This window comes from Sprattus sprattus (assembly GCF_963457725.1).
Source record: "Sprattus sprattus genome assembly, chromosome: 5".
In the NCBI taxonomy this organism is placed as follows: Eukaryota; Metazoa; Chordata; class Actinopteri; order Clupeiformes; family Clupeidae; genus Sprattus; species Sprattus sprattus.
In genome coordinates this window covers 45,635,835-45,652,297 of record NC_137924.1, presented here as the reverse complement: position 1 = coordinate 45,652,297, position 16,463 = coordinate 45,635,835, and the positions used below count along the sequence as shown (strand labels likewise).

General features: G+C 41.0%; 2 protein-coding genes across 2 annotated transcripts in view; one reads left to right on the top strand and one right to left on the bottom strand.

Moving 5' to 3' along the window:
• acadvl (acyl-CoA dehydrogenase very long chain) overlaps positions 1–6,010 on the top strand; it is a 21,249-nt gene extending 15,239 nt beyond the window's left edge. The window contains exons 14-20 of the mRNA XM_080838364.1: positions 978–1,079; positions 1,170–1,267; positions 1,828–1,900; positions 2,427–2,499; positions 3,261–3,333; positions 3,744–3,819; positions 4,082–6,010. Coding sequence (XP_080694490.1) covers positions 978–1,079; positions 1,170–1,267; positions 1,828–1,900; positions 2,427–2,499; positions 3,261–3,333; positions 3,744–3,819; positions 4,082–4,219 — 633 coding nt within the window. The 3' untranslated portion in view covers positions 4,220–6,010. The remainder of the gene's footprint in view (positions 1–977; positions 1,080–1,169; positions 1,268–1,827; positions 1,901–2,426; positions 2,500–3,260; positions 3,334–3,743; positions 3,820–4,081) is intronic.
• A 4,190-nt stretch (positions 6,011–10,200) lies between these two features.
• Positions 10,201–11,663, bottom strand: LOC308365019 (olfactory receptor 2K2; the record flags this gene model as incomplete). The annotated part of the gene is made up of 2 exons (XM_080838333.1): positions 10,201–10,261; positions 10,651–11,663. The coding sequence occupies 2 exons, from the start codon at positions 11,661–11,663 to the stop codon at positions 10,201–10,203; spliced, it is 1,074 nt and encodes a 357-aa protein (XP_080694459.1).
• Between the last annotated feature and the right edge of the window lie 4,800 nt (positions 11,664–16,463).

Here is a 16,463-nt window from a genome sequence, read left to right as displayed (position 1 = left end):
GTGTGTGTGTGTGTGTGTGTGTGTGTGTGTGTGTGTGCGTGTGTGTATGTACATGCGATGCCCACCATAATGCTTGATCTTGCAGATCTTTTCTGCTATTGACCGCCTGAAATGTAGAAATATCGAGCCCATGAATTTGGAAGCAAGAAAAAAAAATTGTCTTGGTGATTTCCACACTACCTCTCCACTGTTTCTTAATTATTATTGTTATTATTATTAATATTATAATGACCTCCGTCAACCAAAGCTTCTGGCCTGATTGACTGATTGGCATCTGGGTGGGCCAGAGAAAAACCCCCGTCCATTTTGGAGCGGATCCTCAAATTAAGTTTATGTTTAACTTTCATTAACATTGCGAGAGGGCATTTGGCCTTGCCATTCTACGCTTTCTGAGTGCCCTTCTATTTATTATTATTGTTGTTAGTTATTTTAGCTCTGCATTTTGTGTAATGTGAAACAAAAACTGGGCTTATCAGTCTGACTTTCCAGTTTACTACTAGAACAATTTGAACTGCCACAATGTTGTTTCTGGTTCTGAATGAATGTTTCTGTGCTGATCAGGAATTTTAAATGTTGAGATCAGCATACATTTCAACCAAGGCAAGTGTTGTTTATTGCAATAATATTGAATTTCATGTTGCCCTGAATCCATCCCAGAATAGTAGTGGTTGGGTATTATTTAATGACTTGTCTGCCTCATAAGATTGGCATCCCCCTGAGAAGTAAATGTGCATAAGCCAGCACACCTTGACTCAGGGCTTGTGTTTACCTGAAGTCTATCCATCGGTGGTAAGTCATATGATGAGATGTGGCAAGAATGTAATCGTATTCTGTAATTAGCAAGACAAATTAATCAAAACTCTAAAGTTGGTCTTGAAACGTGAAATTTAGCGTCAGACTTTTTACTATGATTTTAACAGTTTAGAAAACACAGTAGAACAAGTTACTGACTTTCCTTTGTAATTTTGCCTATGCAGGATGCTGGTGTAGAAAGAGTCATGAGGGATCTGAGAATCTTCCGGATCTTTGAGGGCACTAATGACATCCTGCGGCTCTTTGTGGCCCTCAATGGTTTCCAGGTAATGGCGGTTTGTTCTGAACTCCAAGGTGTCTGACTACTGTGTCAGCATTGAGGCCAATACAGTCATATTTGGTTTCCTGTCGTACAGAATGCCGGTAACCAGCTGAAGAGTTTGCAGAAAGCGCTGAAAAGCCCCTTTGGGAACATTGCACTCCTCACAGGCGAAGTCACCAAGAGGGCCAGGAGGTGAGAGTGCGAGTTGTGATCTGTTTCTGAAAACAGTGCTTTGCCGCATCTTCACATCAAAGCATCCAACTAACTGACTGGAAACTAAATAGGCTTTCTCCCTATATGTCGTCTTCTTCTTCTTCTTCTTCTGCTTCTTCTGCTTCTTCTTCTTCTGTATTTACTTGAACCACTCATTCACTATCACTCTGCTCACAGCCCTCTATATCTAATCTTGTACATAAATGTGGCTTTTGGAATTAATGTGGCTAAATGTTGTCCGGGCGACAGTGGTACAGGAGGTAGAGAAGTCGTTTATTAATCAGAAGGTTGCTAGTTCTATTCCCTGTCGAAGCGTCCTTGAGCAAGACACTTAACCCCTAATTGCTCCTGATGTGCAGTGTGCCATCAGTGTTAAATGTAAAATGTTTATAAATCCTTGTAAGCTTTGGACAAAAGCGTATGCTAAATTACTAAATGTAAATGTGCGCTTTAGCTGACTAGCATGCTCACTAGTTAACAGGCACAGAGTGCTTAGACAGCAGTATGTCTGAACCCGCCCCCACTGTTCCACTCTACAGGAAGGCTGGGCTGGGAACTGGGTTAACTCTCCACGGAAACATCCATCCAGACTTGGCTCACAGCGGAGATTTGGTGAGCCATTGCTCACAAGCTTGTAAGAGCAGTTCCATAGCAGCAGATGGGTTTTTTCCACTGTCCATTTTAATGAATTGCAACACTGAATTCAATTCTAGGGAAGTAGGAGAACCTAACCCTCCCCTTGCCAGGACAGCCTTTTGATCTTTGGTGCCCATTTCTTTTGCCAGCCTCAGCTGTGGGTGGCTCATGCATGTGAAATCTAGATTTGCCACAGTAGCATTTGGTGCAACTTAGCTGTACTTGATGAATACCTTTGCAGTTGTAGACATGTATAAGTATGTCTGTATTTAGGTGGAATGGCTATCACTAGTGGTAATTGAGCCATTTCAGGTAATGCATTTGATGTCAGAACACTCTGAAGGCAGGTTGATATTTCTTGTTAGCAATCACCACCGGTGATTCACCAGTGTACTTGTATCTCCAGGTGGGTGTGCCTTAAAAGCTGGCTTCTTGCTTAGTAGTTTGATTTGTCTTTCCATATGATGAAAATAGTCCTCTTTTTTGTTTTTTTCTTCCATAGACTGTTAAAGTTATTGAGCAGTTTGGCACTGTTGTTGAGGAGCTGCTCCTCAAACATGGCAAGAAGATCATTGGTAAGATCCTACAGGACATCCCCCACACAAACTATTCAGTTCGATTCAATTTTATTGTCAATTCAAATGTAAAACAGTTTCAGGGCACTTTAACGAGCCCAGGACCTGAACCCCCCTGAGGCAAGGACAAACAGGAAGAAACCTTGAACAGAACCTCGTCTCATAAGCGGGGTGAGGGGGGGTGGTGGGGGGGCAAACATAAGGTGGCAAATACATGATACATACAAAATTGATAGTGGATAAGATGGGGAGAGTATTGTAGAACAGCTAAGTGGGTAAACAGTGTGCTGGTAAGGTTACTTTCACAAGGGTAAGTAGAGCAATCAAACTGGGGTGGGTAGGTGTAGGCAGAGGGAAGAGCGACTAGGGCAGTATCCCACAGCAGAGACAGTCTAGACCGGGAGGGGAAGAAAAGAGACACAGTCAGTGGGCAGAGCCTGGCTGCTCTTTACGTGAATATGTGCTAAATGGTGATGAGGAACAAACACACACACACACACCACACACACACACACACACACACACACACACACACACACACACACACACACACACACACATCTACACTACACATAAAGTGCAAAGGCCCTCAACCAGAGTACTTATTCTAATAACCACAATGTACCTGCCCCCTTATGCTGACCAGTGTTATTAATGTGGTTATGCTCAGATCTGATGAAGATGTTGATGAGGAGACATGACATGGCTAAGAACCGGACGGCTTTGTACTTCACACTTCCTCTTCCTCCTTTGCTTCTCAGATGAGCAGTTTGTGCTGAAGAGAGTGGCAGACTGTGCCATTGACCTGTATGCCATGGTGGTGGTCCTGTCCAGGTAATCGACATGCAGATGCAAACACCTGTATAATATATATAATATACTAATAAGGTCTGTCTTTTTATAGTATAATTCAAATGAAATTATTTTAATTTAAGTTGTATGTCAGTACACAATTATCTCAATTTAAAATTGTATGTCAATACACAAGGTTCACATGTTATAGTGTCTGGAATGATGCCTCGTTGGATGATCATGAAAAATAAGGCACCGGCAATGGAACTGAGACTGTAGTTAGTACATTGTTGCTACAGAATTAGATTGTTCTCTATGCGTCATGGAATGTCGTAGCAATAGTCACCTCGTCAAAATAGACATTTAACTGAACAGTTTATGCTAAGCATAACATTGACTAACATCGAACATAGCGCTAGTAAAACTGTCTCTCCCTGTCTTGCCTGCTACAGGGCTTCCCGCTCCCTGCAGCAGGGGCACCCCTCTGCCCAGCACGAGAAGATGCTGTGTGAGACATGGTGCACTGAGGTGAGAGTGCACGTCTCTCCAACCCAATGCTCACCCTCCTGCTATTCATATCGACATCTTCCTTTAATGTTCTTCCTCTCTCTTTCCTTTTTTGTTCTTTTCTTTTTCTTCTCACTCTCGATCTTTCTGTGTCGATGTTACGTTTATGTTTGTTGTTTTTCACTCTTCATTGTATTACCCTCCTCTTTGTCATCCTCTTCTGTCTTCCTCTTTCCCTCTCCTCCTGCTCATCCCTCCTTTCTTGTCTGTTTTCCTCTGACAGGCTCACGATCGCATCTTGCAGGAAATCGGGTTCCTGAGGTCAAGCACCTCGAAGCAGACCTTCAAGAACTTGAGGGCCATCTCCAAGGCCGTGGTCGAAAACGGAGGGGTGGTCACCCCTCACCCTCTGGGTTTCTAAAGCGCCATCCACCCCCTTTCCTCTCCTCCCTCCCCTCATCCAGTTTATCATCCCCTCGCATCTATCCATCTTCATGTTCTTGGCCACATTCATCTTGTTTATGCAAGTCTGGATGGATGTGTAATATATTTGCTTTCAATGCATCACCATAAAAGTGCTTTACTGTTTTATGTTCCCACAGGGGAAAAAAAGAGCTTGGTGCCAGTAGACAATAAGCTGAATATTCACAGGCTTCGTGGCTTTGGTACCGGCAAGGTTTTTAAGAGAAACCTGCTAGCAAGGATGCTGTTTTTTTAAATATATTTTTCAAAGTGAAAATAGCAGTGAAGGCGACTCTTGTTTAAAGTAATGCTACATAAAAACCTTGAGTGCCTTTGTTCCTCAATTGAGCAGCTCAGCACCAAAATATGTCATGCTGACAAGCTAAATAATGGACACTGTGCAATGGTCTGGATGGTTGCGATAAGGAAGTGTCAGGACTTTCTAATGAAATGCACCAAAAGAGGTGCACAAAAATACTTGAAATGATTGAAGAGTTAAGAGGGTTAAGCTTGACTGTTGTGACTGTTTAAAGTTCACTTGATCTCAGACTAAAAGGGAAGACCATGGGATTCCCTAACAGTAACCTGATGGTTGGTTAGCAAAGATGATGAGGTTAAAAGGCCAGTGATGATTTTTGCCCAATGATAGAGGCCAGTGGTATTTATAGGACGAAGTGACCGGTCAGCAGGGGTCAAATGAATTACCCCATATCAGTTCTTTCCCATTCTCAAATATTTAGAGTCAGTATTTCTAATAATCCAACAGTGTTCCGGTACAGTCCCATGTCATGTAACACACACTATTGTGTTCTTTAATGTTGTTTGGCACTGGTCCCACGCTCGATCACACAGACTTTCATTCTCTTTAACATATACCATGGAATTGTATTTGAATGTGGTTGGGAATAGGTTTTTACCGTATTTAGTGTTCAACTTGCTACCCTGTACTTCATAACATGTGCAAAGTTCAAATGAGGTGGTACTAACTCTTCACTTCAGGAATTCAACTCTGCCATAGTGAATCATTCAGACATGCTGGTAGAATAACCTTCAGTGGCTTACTCCAAACCAGAAAAAGCCTAATTTTTACAAACTAAATACTGATTTTCTGTTTTAGCGTTGCTTCACCGATAGCAACTCTCATTAACTTAAGTGTAAAGTTCTGAGGATGACTAGCTATGTGAACAGGATGTTTAAAGTGGCTCTACCTAAACGGAGTGCACAGGCTAATTCATTCAGCACTGTATTCAGCATCCTTTTGTGTGTCTTAGTTCATGTGTTATGCATCTAAAATTGTATTTAATTTATTATACCATACAATTATACCAAATGTACCACTTTTCCTTAATGGCATTAAAACATTTAGTTGTTTAATCATTTAACAGTCCCTGCGAGAGCTTGTATGTTCAAATGTATGTTTAACATGTATGCGTATCTTTACAATTCAATGTAAAGATACACATGTAGTACTGCACTAGTAAAGGCTTTTATAGCAATCGGTATGTCTTTATGACATGTAGCAATTAAGGGTATATTCTGACTATAAAATATTTTGCCCTTTTTGATTGTAAAGAAATATAAATTACTGAAATATATATGATTTCATAATAATGTTTGGATCTACATTTTTGTGGGTTTGGGTAAGTGTAAGGTGGATACCAAGGGCCTGATTTACTAACATTGCCGCACGCTGTTTTTCCGCATTTTCTGTGGTATTTATCATTTATGCATAAACTGTCTATTATAACAATATAGATGTGTACATGGCGAGATTTATAATTTCTACAAGGGACATGGGTTCCCTACAATACATCCCCACTGAAACAAATACATTTACCAAGGAGCCAGGCCTCTCCAAAATCCCTGTTGCTCAATCTTGGATAGATGGCACTATTCTGGAAGATAAAACTGTCATGGACAGATCCAGGGTATTTGGCTACCACGTTAGTAATGGTCATGTTGGCATCACATATGACCTGGACATTCATTGAATATGCGTGCTTTCTGTTTTGGTAAATGTGTTTGTGGATTGAAGGTGTGACTGTTTGGATGTGGGTGCAATCAATGGCTCCAATTACATTCGGAAAGTTTGCAATTAAAAAAAAATCCTGTTTGATGTCTCTAATTTCAGTTATGGCAGTCGGGAAATGTATTGACCAGTGCGCCGTAGCAATGCGTTGAGTACCTGGGTGAATATTTGGCTGAGTGAAGGCTGAGATATACCAACTGCTGATGTGGGGGGGCGACAGTGGTACAGGAGGTAGAGAAGTTGTTTAGTAATCAGAAGATTGTTAGTTCGATTCCCCGTCGAAGTGTCCTTGAGCAAGACACTGAACCCCTAATTGCTCCTGATGTGCAGTGTGCCATCAGTGTAAATGTAAAATGTGTATACATCCTTGTAAGTCGCTTTGGATAAAAGCGACTGCTAAATGACTAAATGTAAATGTGATGCTATAACTGTTTGAAATGATCCGGATGCCAATATTTGCAATGTTGTCCGGAGTTTAACAACTGATGGAATGGAATGTGATCGTCGGTTGGAGGGTTCGATGTCGTCTCTGGTTCAGTAATTGAAGTATTGCGTGGCTGGTTAACCTGTAACGCCTAATGATTTGTGGTTCGATTAACTGAATAAGTGTGATACGAGTTGAAAAATCCTTTCTGTGCGCTGTCTCTGTCTATGTCTTCGCCTTGCTCTTATAACTGCTGCCATATCAACGTTTTCAGACTCAATGGAAATGCGCTTCCTGGTTAAGACCTGCTTTTATCAGGCATGAAAACGGGTCAGGGGTGAAAAAGGTGAGGAGGATATTACCCCTCTAGGGGGGTCCGGGGTGTGCCCCCCCGTAAGTAAAATTTTAATATTCCATATTTTAAAGCGTCAATCTGATGCAGTTTGAGATGCTTTTTTTTCCAACCTGGGGAGATCTGGAGAAACTTAGCTTCAGCCATGAGTAAAAAATGATTTTGGCCTCCTTACTTAGTATTATGCAAGCCATTTCATGCCAGCCTGTCACTGGGTCTATCATTTACAGTATATGAGGCACAATGTGGTAAGGGCACCACAAAAGGCTTAATGCATAGCCCCCACGAGAGATGCCGTAACTTAACTTGTCTACTCTTCCATCCATGATTGACAGCCAATACAATGTTATGTAATTCAGATTTCAATACATTTTATTGGCAAGGCCCTTCGCGTTAATATTTCCATGCACTCGCATCCTCCAGTTATTCAACATAATAAATCAGCGGCGAAAAAAACAATACAATCATATATTCTTTAGAAGTACTAAATGATGCAAAATGTAAGGATCTCTTTTCATTTATGGAATTCTTGTCAAGAAAATATGATTCTATTGTTTTTTTTGCCGCTGATTTATTATGTTGAATAACTGGATATATATATAAATATATATATATATATATAAATATATGTTAAGCTCCAATTAAAGTATCAATCTACTACTTCTACTTCCAGTGGCACTTGCTCTTGACTGCTTTGCCTTGGCGACTTGGCCTTTTTGAGCAGAGCTCACCTTTCACCAAAGTGCTTATCATGTCAGTGCTCAGGGTCTTGTTTATGGTAACGAGACTGAAAATCGTCATCTGACGTCATGATTTGTTTTATACCTGCAAGGCTTGTAGGTTGACTGGCTGCAATAGTAGGAATTATTTGCTACGTTAACAGTCTGTAGTCAAACACCTTTGCAATGGTCACTTTGCCCCAACAGAGCGATTCAAAGTTAGAACAGGGAGTCTCCGTGGCGTTTGAGTTAATGTAGCTAAATGAGCTTACTCAGTTATTCAGTACTCCAGTTATTCACACCGTAGCCGTCTCGTAACCAGGCTAATCACATCATATGCTTGCTAACTTTTTTATACAAATGTATCTGAATGTTATACCCCTTGAAATGAATTATGTCGTTAAGTTACCGAACACGTGTTTTAACGTTGTATATGCTTACATTACGGTCACACACAAAAAATGCGTCCAGCAGGGATTCCAAAATTGTCCGGGATTTTGCCAATTAGTTACGTCTTTACACGTTTGGAAACTGTATCTAAGACTTACGTTCCACCTTCTTGCGCGAGCTCTGACTGTAGGCAGAATTGTCATTGGTCAAACTTTCCCAGTGTTGACAGATATTATCCTCCAAATACGATCATTTGGAGCCTTATTTACAATCTGGCAACACTGACGCCTGCCGCCACTGAATATGCCCCCCCCCACACACACAAAAACAAAACTCATCGAATCTACACGATTCACGTAGGTCACCTATTTTGTTTTCAAAACGGCGAATTTCGCTGAAAGGTGAGTGATTCTCATGCCTGTTTTATGAGGCAGAGAATTATCCCGCAAATTAGAGACGTGCGCTCGCCAGGCAGTTTTAGTAAATACCACGCAATACATCATTAGGTGCACTTAACTTCTCTCCTCCCATATATTTGCGCTACACCCCCACGTTTCTTATACCCTCCCACCTCGTTGCGGTTTGCACCCACAAAGCGCAAAAATGCGCTTCTACTCAAATGCGCCTCCTTTGTAAATACCGTTTTATGTTTACGACCGCTATCTTACGCCTGAAATGGGCGCAATCCTGTTAGTGAATCAGGCCCCAAATGTCTTAAGCAGATTTCCTAACACTTCAAGCGGTGAAATCGAAATGCCGGCTAGCAATTCATTGATGACACGACACAATTGTACCTACACAAATGTATACCGAAGTGTTCAGACTACATGACTACATGATTTCACACGCTGTACCCTGTTCTCACCACACTGCATAGCTCAAGCTGATCTGCAAAACACAGGATAAGCTGGTCAACACTACAGCTCTTAATTGTGTCAAAATGTGTGCAGTAACATTTTGGATTCACAGTAAACTAATTTTAACATATTGTTTCATACATGGCTTAAGGCTCAAGTTAAAGGAGCATTTTAGCTCTCTCTCTCTCTCTCTGCAAAATATTCCTGCATTTAATAAAGACAAATTCATTGGTCAAATACATGATTACAGGGATCTACTCCTTTTAAAAAATGTTGGGAAAGCAGTTAAATGTTTTAGTTTATAACTGAATTCCATGAATTCTGCATTTCGTTCAAAAAGGCTAAAATACACTGTTGCTCAGTTCATGTGTATGTATTTATTGGGACAGCCCTTAAATATTTCCGTCTAAAGAACCTATAATTTTGAAATAATTCCACACTTTTTGCCAAATAAATACAGTATTTATTCAATTGACAAACATTTATGCCATTTCGTGAAAGGAGATAATCCATGCCTGCCGGTTTACTGACTCACAGTTATATGTAAACTTGTCAACAGTGATGCAGTAGTACCCTGAGAACTATGCTGAATAAAACCCTACTCCCCTCCCCTTACCCAAATCGGAACATTGTGTGTTTTGTTTTTGTAAGTAGCCTACCCTTCTGTGTTTTGATAACTGCAACTGAATTGGTTTTCATACACTTGACAGTGATACTGCTGGCACTCCCTACCGTGCAATATGTTGAATTAACCGCACTGTGACTGCTGCATGACAAATTACCGAAATTCGTTGCTATTACATGTTGTTGGTTGTTTTGGATGCTCCATCTAAACAAACAACATAACAGCTGGTCTGATCAACTATAGAGAAGAGTTCATCTTGTCACACACGTTCCCACATTTAATTCTTTTTTTAAAGCCTAGGCTATACGTTATACTTGGTGATATCTCACAGCGGAGCATTTTTCATATAACAGACATATTCACATATATTCACAGCCTTCCTTCATATTCACAGCCTTATTCATACCCCCCACCCCACCCCAACACAGTCGGAACCAAAGGTCGTAGAGCACCGCGCTCCCGAATCTTCGGTTGGAAGTTGGAACTGGTTTCAAAACATTCCTGCAGGATGACTGCTGAACGGCATAATTAGGTTCACAGTCGCTCACGCAGGGGAACGAGGCGGTTCTAGTGAGAGCAGAGTCTGGGATGTAAGTCGTCTCTCCCTGGAGAAAAGAAACACATAGAATTTGAATTATATGGGGCTTCCCCAAAAATGACATTTCCCCCGAAGACACTCTGTTAACATTTCATGTGGGAAACTGCCAAACTTACTTCTTGCGCACAAAAGCTAGAACTGCAATCCTACACGTCATCAGAATTAGCCTGCATCTTGCTGTTGCAAAAATGTTGATTCATTTTTAGCATTAATAAAATGAGGTAGGCATATATGGTCGTACACTAGGGAAGAAGTTCGAATTTGAAATGAAAACTTGGACCAACAGACATCTTGTAATACTATATATAAATAATGCATATGGCTGTGTAATGTAAAACCAGCCATAAATCATCCAAAGAATACCCTCTACAAAAGAGCTGTGGAAAGATCACATACCGTGAATGGGAATGGTGACGAGGTTGAGTCAGACGAACGGTCCACTCCACCACATTTTTAAGAAAACAGGGGGAGCACCAACTGTCCTGGTTTAATTGCTCCAAAATTTCCTCTTTTCGAAGTCCATATATAATTGGCGCAATGCATTGCGCTATACTGAAGAACGCAAAGTTCACTACTGCAAACAAGTCCTTTGCATCCTGGTGAATGTGGTCGTACTTTCTCAAAATGTGCAAGAGAAAGTTTAAGAAGTTCGGAAGGATGTAGACAGCGAGCTGTACCCCGTGCCAGGCAATAGTCCTGCAGCCGATCTTATTGCGCCAGTTTAACACACCTAACCGGCGCCCCTCAAACAGTATCCTGGCATAACTGCAGAGAATAATTAAGCTACAGATGCTGATCAACAGAATTTTATGTAATTCTCCTTTTTTCAGCTGTTCTCTCCCACAAAGTCCATTGGAGTCTTTTTTATCTGTCCAGGGGAAAAGGCTCAGGGGTATAATACATGCAAGTCCCCAGGTCAGTAGTCCAAGAAGCCATGTCCATTGCCTTGCGCATAAATTGCTATAGCGCATGGGGAAACAGATAGCCCAGTAGCGGTCCACTGCCATCACCGTCAAGGTGATAAGGATATTGGACGCGCTTGTGGTCAGTATAGTAATCAGTGCAGCACAAGTCGACGCCTTTGGCCTCAGTTCTAAGTAAATCTGCAGATAAAATCCCCAACACACTGCAAAATAGATAAGCGCAGAGAGCAACAGGTGGAACACCAGCACGAAGCGCGCATGTTTCCGCAGTCTCTCCTGGCGCAGGATGGTACAATTGATAATGATGTTGAAGAAAGCCAAGATCAGGAAGGCGACGGCCGAAGCACAAACACGAACATAGATATGGTCATTTACTTGTGTGTTGTTTAAAAGCTTCATTGTTTCATTTAAGAGCTTCATTCTTTCGCTAGACTGATCATAGTTCACGTACCGATAATTGTTGAGATTTGACGTGTTAGCCTCCATCTTCGCTAATGAAATAGCACCAAATATGCAGTTCACACGTTAGCCCAAATATGCGTAATTTCTTTTCTAAGCACCCAAACAGCCCAAGTGGGGACATTTCCCCATAAAACAAGTCTCCAGATCACTTCGAGAATTGAATTAAATTGTGGTGCATCAATGCCACAGAGTACAGATGCACACTCCAGGTTCTTCTTACACGTCTGTTGGAGGAAACGGTTTACAAAAGCCCTACCCCTCTCTCATTCCCTTTTCCTCCGTACACACTGACACGTGACGAACAGAGGATGATATGTTGATGGTGATGACAACGAGAGTTAAAATCTAGCTTTTCTGCCTCAATTTTGTATTTCATTGTGGGTTAAATAATCAAATCAAATATGAATCACCACACATATGCACTCAGGTAATTGTTGCATTAATAACAAGTCCTATGTTCAATTTTACGTATGAGTGTGTATGTTTGTACATAGGTACGTGTGTGCATATATAGTTTGACTGTCGATAGTGCGCCCTAGTGTTTTTGGTGCAAACTGCATCCAACAGAATTTCGGAATAGTGAGTAAAGGCATCATGCGCTTGAGTTTGAGCATGAGTCTTATCCATACGTATTCACATGATCTTGTTTACATTAACTTTAATTGCTATTACTACAATAACGGTTTAAAATACTGCATTTGTGCTGTACATAGAGATGGTTTATGTGAGATGCATAATAGTTATAAATAGCTTTTGTAGTATAGCCTTAAGCCTAATAAGCCGACATTGTCACATTGTCACATTGACACTGTCTTTCCATCTTTACACTCTTCACTCTTTTATCCATCTACCCTCATATGCTGTACCGTCTCTCCTTTTTCTATCTCAAAAATATGAAGCCGATCATATAGTGCTCCCTCTCTCTCGGGTATATATCAGAAGGTGTGTTTATACACCTGACAAAGTATGTTCAATCAAAATTGATAACTCATAGATGAGGGTAGTGGAGACATGGTTGAGTATCTTTTATTGTGGCATATTGGACAGAGTAACATACTGGCCCTAAGGCAGAAAGTGGAGTAAGAACTGAGTGGACTAATACATGAATCCACACTGTATTTGCTGTGCCTCATACATGTCAATGTTTAAGTATTTATGACATTGCTTTTCCTACACAGCCCTAGCTTGACGATGTCATACTCATAATTCTAGTCAGAATATGAGTCTGAAACTGAACCATTGGGCTGTGATTATGGGGCGTGCTTCAACGAACCAGGAAAGAAAATTCCTCTTCGCTGAATTGGATACCTAGAACCAGGGGCGTAGCACCAGATTCTGGGCCCTATGCACAGTGGGTTCATAGCCCCCCCCCAAAAAAAGAGTGCCACGCCCCCTCCCCCCTGACAGTGAAACGAGTGCTGATGTGGAATGATGGTGCTGCTCTGACTACTTTTTGACCTCTCTTCATCCCTTTCACTTTTCTCAGAATCTTCTCTGCTATCACTTCCTTCACTTGTGTCATCCTCACATTTTCTCCATCTTCCTGGACAGAACCCTCTTACAAGCATGAAGCATATGATAGATATTACTGTAACAGGCAATTCCAATGTAGCCTAATTTGTGTGACTGAACATGTTTAAAGGTAGAGTATGGGATGTTTTCCTGGAACACTTTTTACTATATTGCGTAAAATCCCCTTCACACCCTGATTGCAACAAAAAAAGTCACCTTTGGATGGAACAGCCTGTGTTGCTAAACACATTAAGCCTACAGTATAGCTAAAAGTATGTACTTTCATTTTAAACTGCTCACCTTGCCTCAAGACCACAGTGTCAGAGGATGAGGGGTCTGCATCACCAGCTGCTTCTGAAACTGAGTGCCATGTTTCACAAGTTAACTTTGCTAGCCAACTAATTTGACAGCCTAACCTTATGAACCTATTGAGCCTAGACTAGCCCTACTAAATAAGGCTATTAGCCTACTTATGTTATGGCCCAATAACAAATATTAATTTAGCCAAATGTTCTAATTAGTATAGACATACTATTGCAATGGTGTGGTAGGCTATGCATAAAAATGAAAGAATACCCGCACACTGTTGCTGCAGCTCCCGTGTATTTTATTGGCACAACGTTTCGACCACTGTTGGTCTTCGTCAGGTGTTCGTCAGGTGTCAGCAGCAACAGTGGGTATTCTTTCATTTTTACGGATCTCTTTTTACCCTGCACCTGGATTGGATGTGCGTGCAACACACTCTGCAACTGTGGTAGGCTATGCAAACAAACATGTATTTAGAGTTTACCTCATATTACAGATAGGGCATGTTATTTCTAATTATGTGTTATGCCGTTTTTAGCAATGACAATCGCGGTGGTATTGATTCGTTTTATTACCACATCATGAGTTCATTTAATGTAGGGTGTTTGCTTTCACATTTGGGCTCACCTTTCTTAGGAAAGAAGTCTGTTAGTAGTTGCTTTCCCTCGTCTCTTTTTCTCGCTCTTGCCTGCCTTTCTTTTCTTTTCTGAAACCCGGATTTAACGTTCTTGGACATCTTCAATGCGCACCGTTGCTTCAGACGAATGAACGTTAACGTTAGTCAAATGCGCCTATAGGTAAAAAGCCCACTAAAGGCGGACTAAACCATTTTGTGCGTGGGCCGGGGGGTGAGGGTCTCCAGACATTATATGTAGACTAGGACACACAATTCAATCCATCATTCAACCAATTTATTTACCCAAAACATTAAAATTATATTAGTTAGCAAGAACATTTTGACCTTTAAATGATATTAATATTTAAAGGAAAAATAAAATTCCACACTACTCAAGGGCCCTCCCCCACAGAGGGCCCTGGTAACTCAGTCCCCTTTATCCCCCCCCTACGACGCCACTGCCTAGAACCAATCAGAGCAACGTAGTATTACCATCTGATAGATTAAACTTTTACCTGATCCCGTAGGAAGGACGGCAAAAACATATTTTCAATCGACAAATGCCTTGATCGCGTTTCTCTGTTCCTCTTTCAAAATTAATGCGCTGTCAATATCTGTTGAGATATGCCTGCTCACGTTACTTAATTAGCACTCAAGGCTAGAAGCTACCATTTGTTTCAATGTTTTTTTTGTCTACGCGTTAGCATAACCTATCAATAATGGTCTAGAGTGCTTCAGTTAAGACCTACAATCCTCGGCAACATTGGTGTTGCACATACACAACTAACCGAGTCAATGTAGACATAAAAAAAGTTGTGTAGATAGCTAAATTATATAAAATATGTCCCACTAAGCTCCCGAGACGGCGCCATCTTTGTTCGATGTATATTCTATCTATCTAATCAACTCAAGCGTTGGTTGGTCATCTGTCCATCAATGTATAAAGCCCGCCCTTACAATTTGATTGTTCAGATCACTTTTCTGAGACGTTTAATCTCTCCCAACTAGCTCAATTCCAGACTGAATCTCCCAGAACAAACATTTTGTGGGCGGAGTTCAGGCTGGTATCCAGGCTAACACAGCCCTGCTGGTTAACTAAAAAAACATTCACCACCACCAACAGGCCAGTTGGCGCTGATACAGTACAAGCTTGTTAACATGCACAATGATGTCTATTCTCAGCCCCAACTGGCCTGTTGGTGGTCTTGAATGGTTTTCGTATGCTTTTTAGGGGAGGTAGCTCGCTTTTGGACAAAAACTCCCTAATGCTGCTTTAATTGGTCTATGCCCAATGTTGTTGGCAATGTCTCACTGTTAAGGCTTTTCTTACATTTTTCTACCATCAAAATTAATTTGAAGATGATACCAAAAGTAGTTACACATAGCCAGTTGATGATACAAAAAGTAGTTGCACATAAAAACAAACCTCACAAAAGTTGTAACATAGTGTGACTTTAAAGGCACCCAGTACAACTTTATGTAAACATTCAATGAAAAATAAACATTCAATTTCTAGTCTTTTTTACACGTAGTAAGTTTCAATAACTCCATACCATTACATATCGTCATTCAAGGAGCAAAGATGAGACGTCATTGTGTGGTGAGAACTGATAGAAAATCGTAAACAACAACAATCGCCGGGGGGGAGAGGCCATTTTTCCATTGACTGGAAGCCTGCTGTATTTATTGTAGGTTACAAAAAATAAAGAAAATGGCGGCGATTGTTGTTGTTATGGATTTTCTATCAGTTCTCACCACACAACGACGTCTCATCTTTGCTCCTTGAATGTCGATATGGAATGGTATGGAGTTATTGAAACTTACTACGTTTAAAAAAGACTAGATATTGAATGTTTATTTTTAAGCCTCGAAAGTTGCACTGGGTGCCTTTAAGCTATTTTTTTCATTTACAAACGGTTAAACCGTTATACCAAATTCCAGACAACAGTTAGAACAAGTCAATACACCAGGGGCCGCTATTACACCTTACGCACCTCTACAACCGGTTGACCAGCTCCACGCTCTTTTCGCTTTTATCTATTTTCTTCCATTTTCTTCCCAGCCCCTTGCCGTCTCATTCCCCTCAATCTATCACGTTGCCTCTGTGTGAAAAATGACAAAAAACAGCTGCATTACCAAAATGTACATTCTTACATACTGTACATCCATTATTTCCTTGCCCTAAAATGTGCAATGTTATATGAAGGAAAGTTCTGCCCACTGAGTGTCGTCTATTGCATGCAGACCCAATGTTGCATGGGGAAATTTCATGGATCACTTGGAGCCTGAGGTCAACATGCACGTCAGCACGCCATCCTGCCATCTACTGTAACACATTTGGCTTTCACAGCCAACAATTGTCAGCGACATATCACTGTCATTTTTCTATA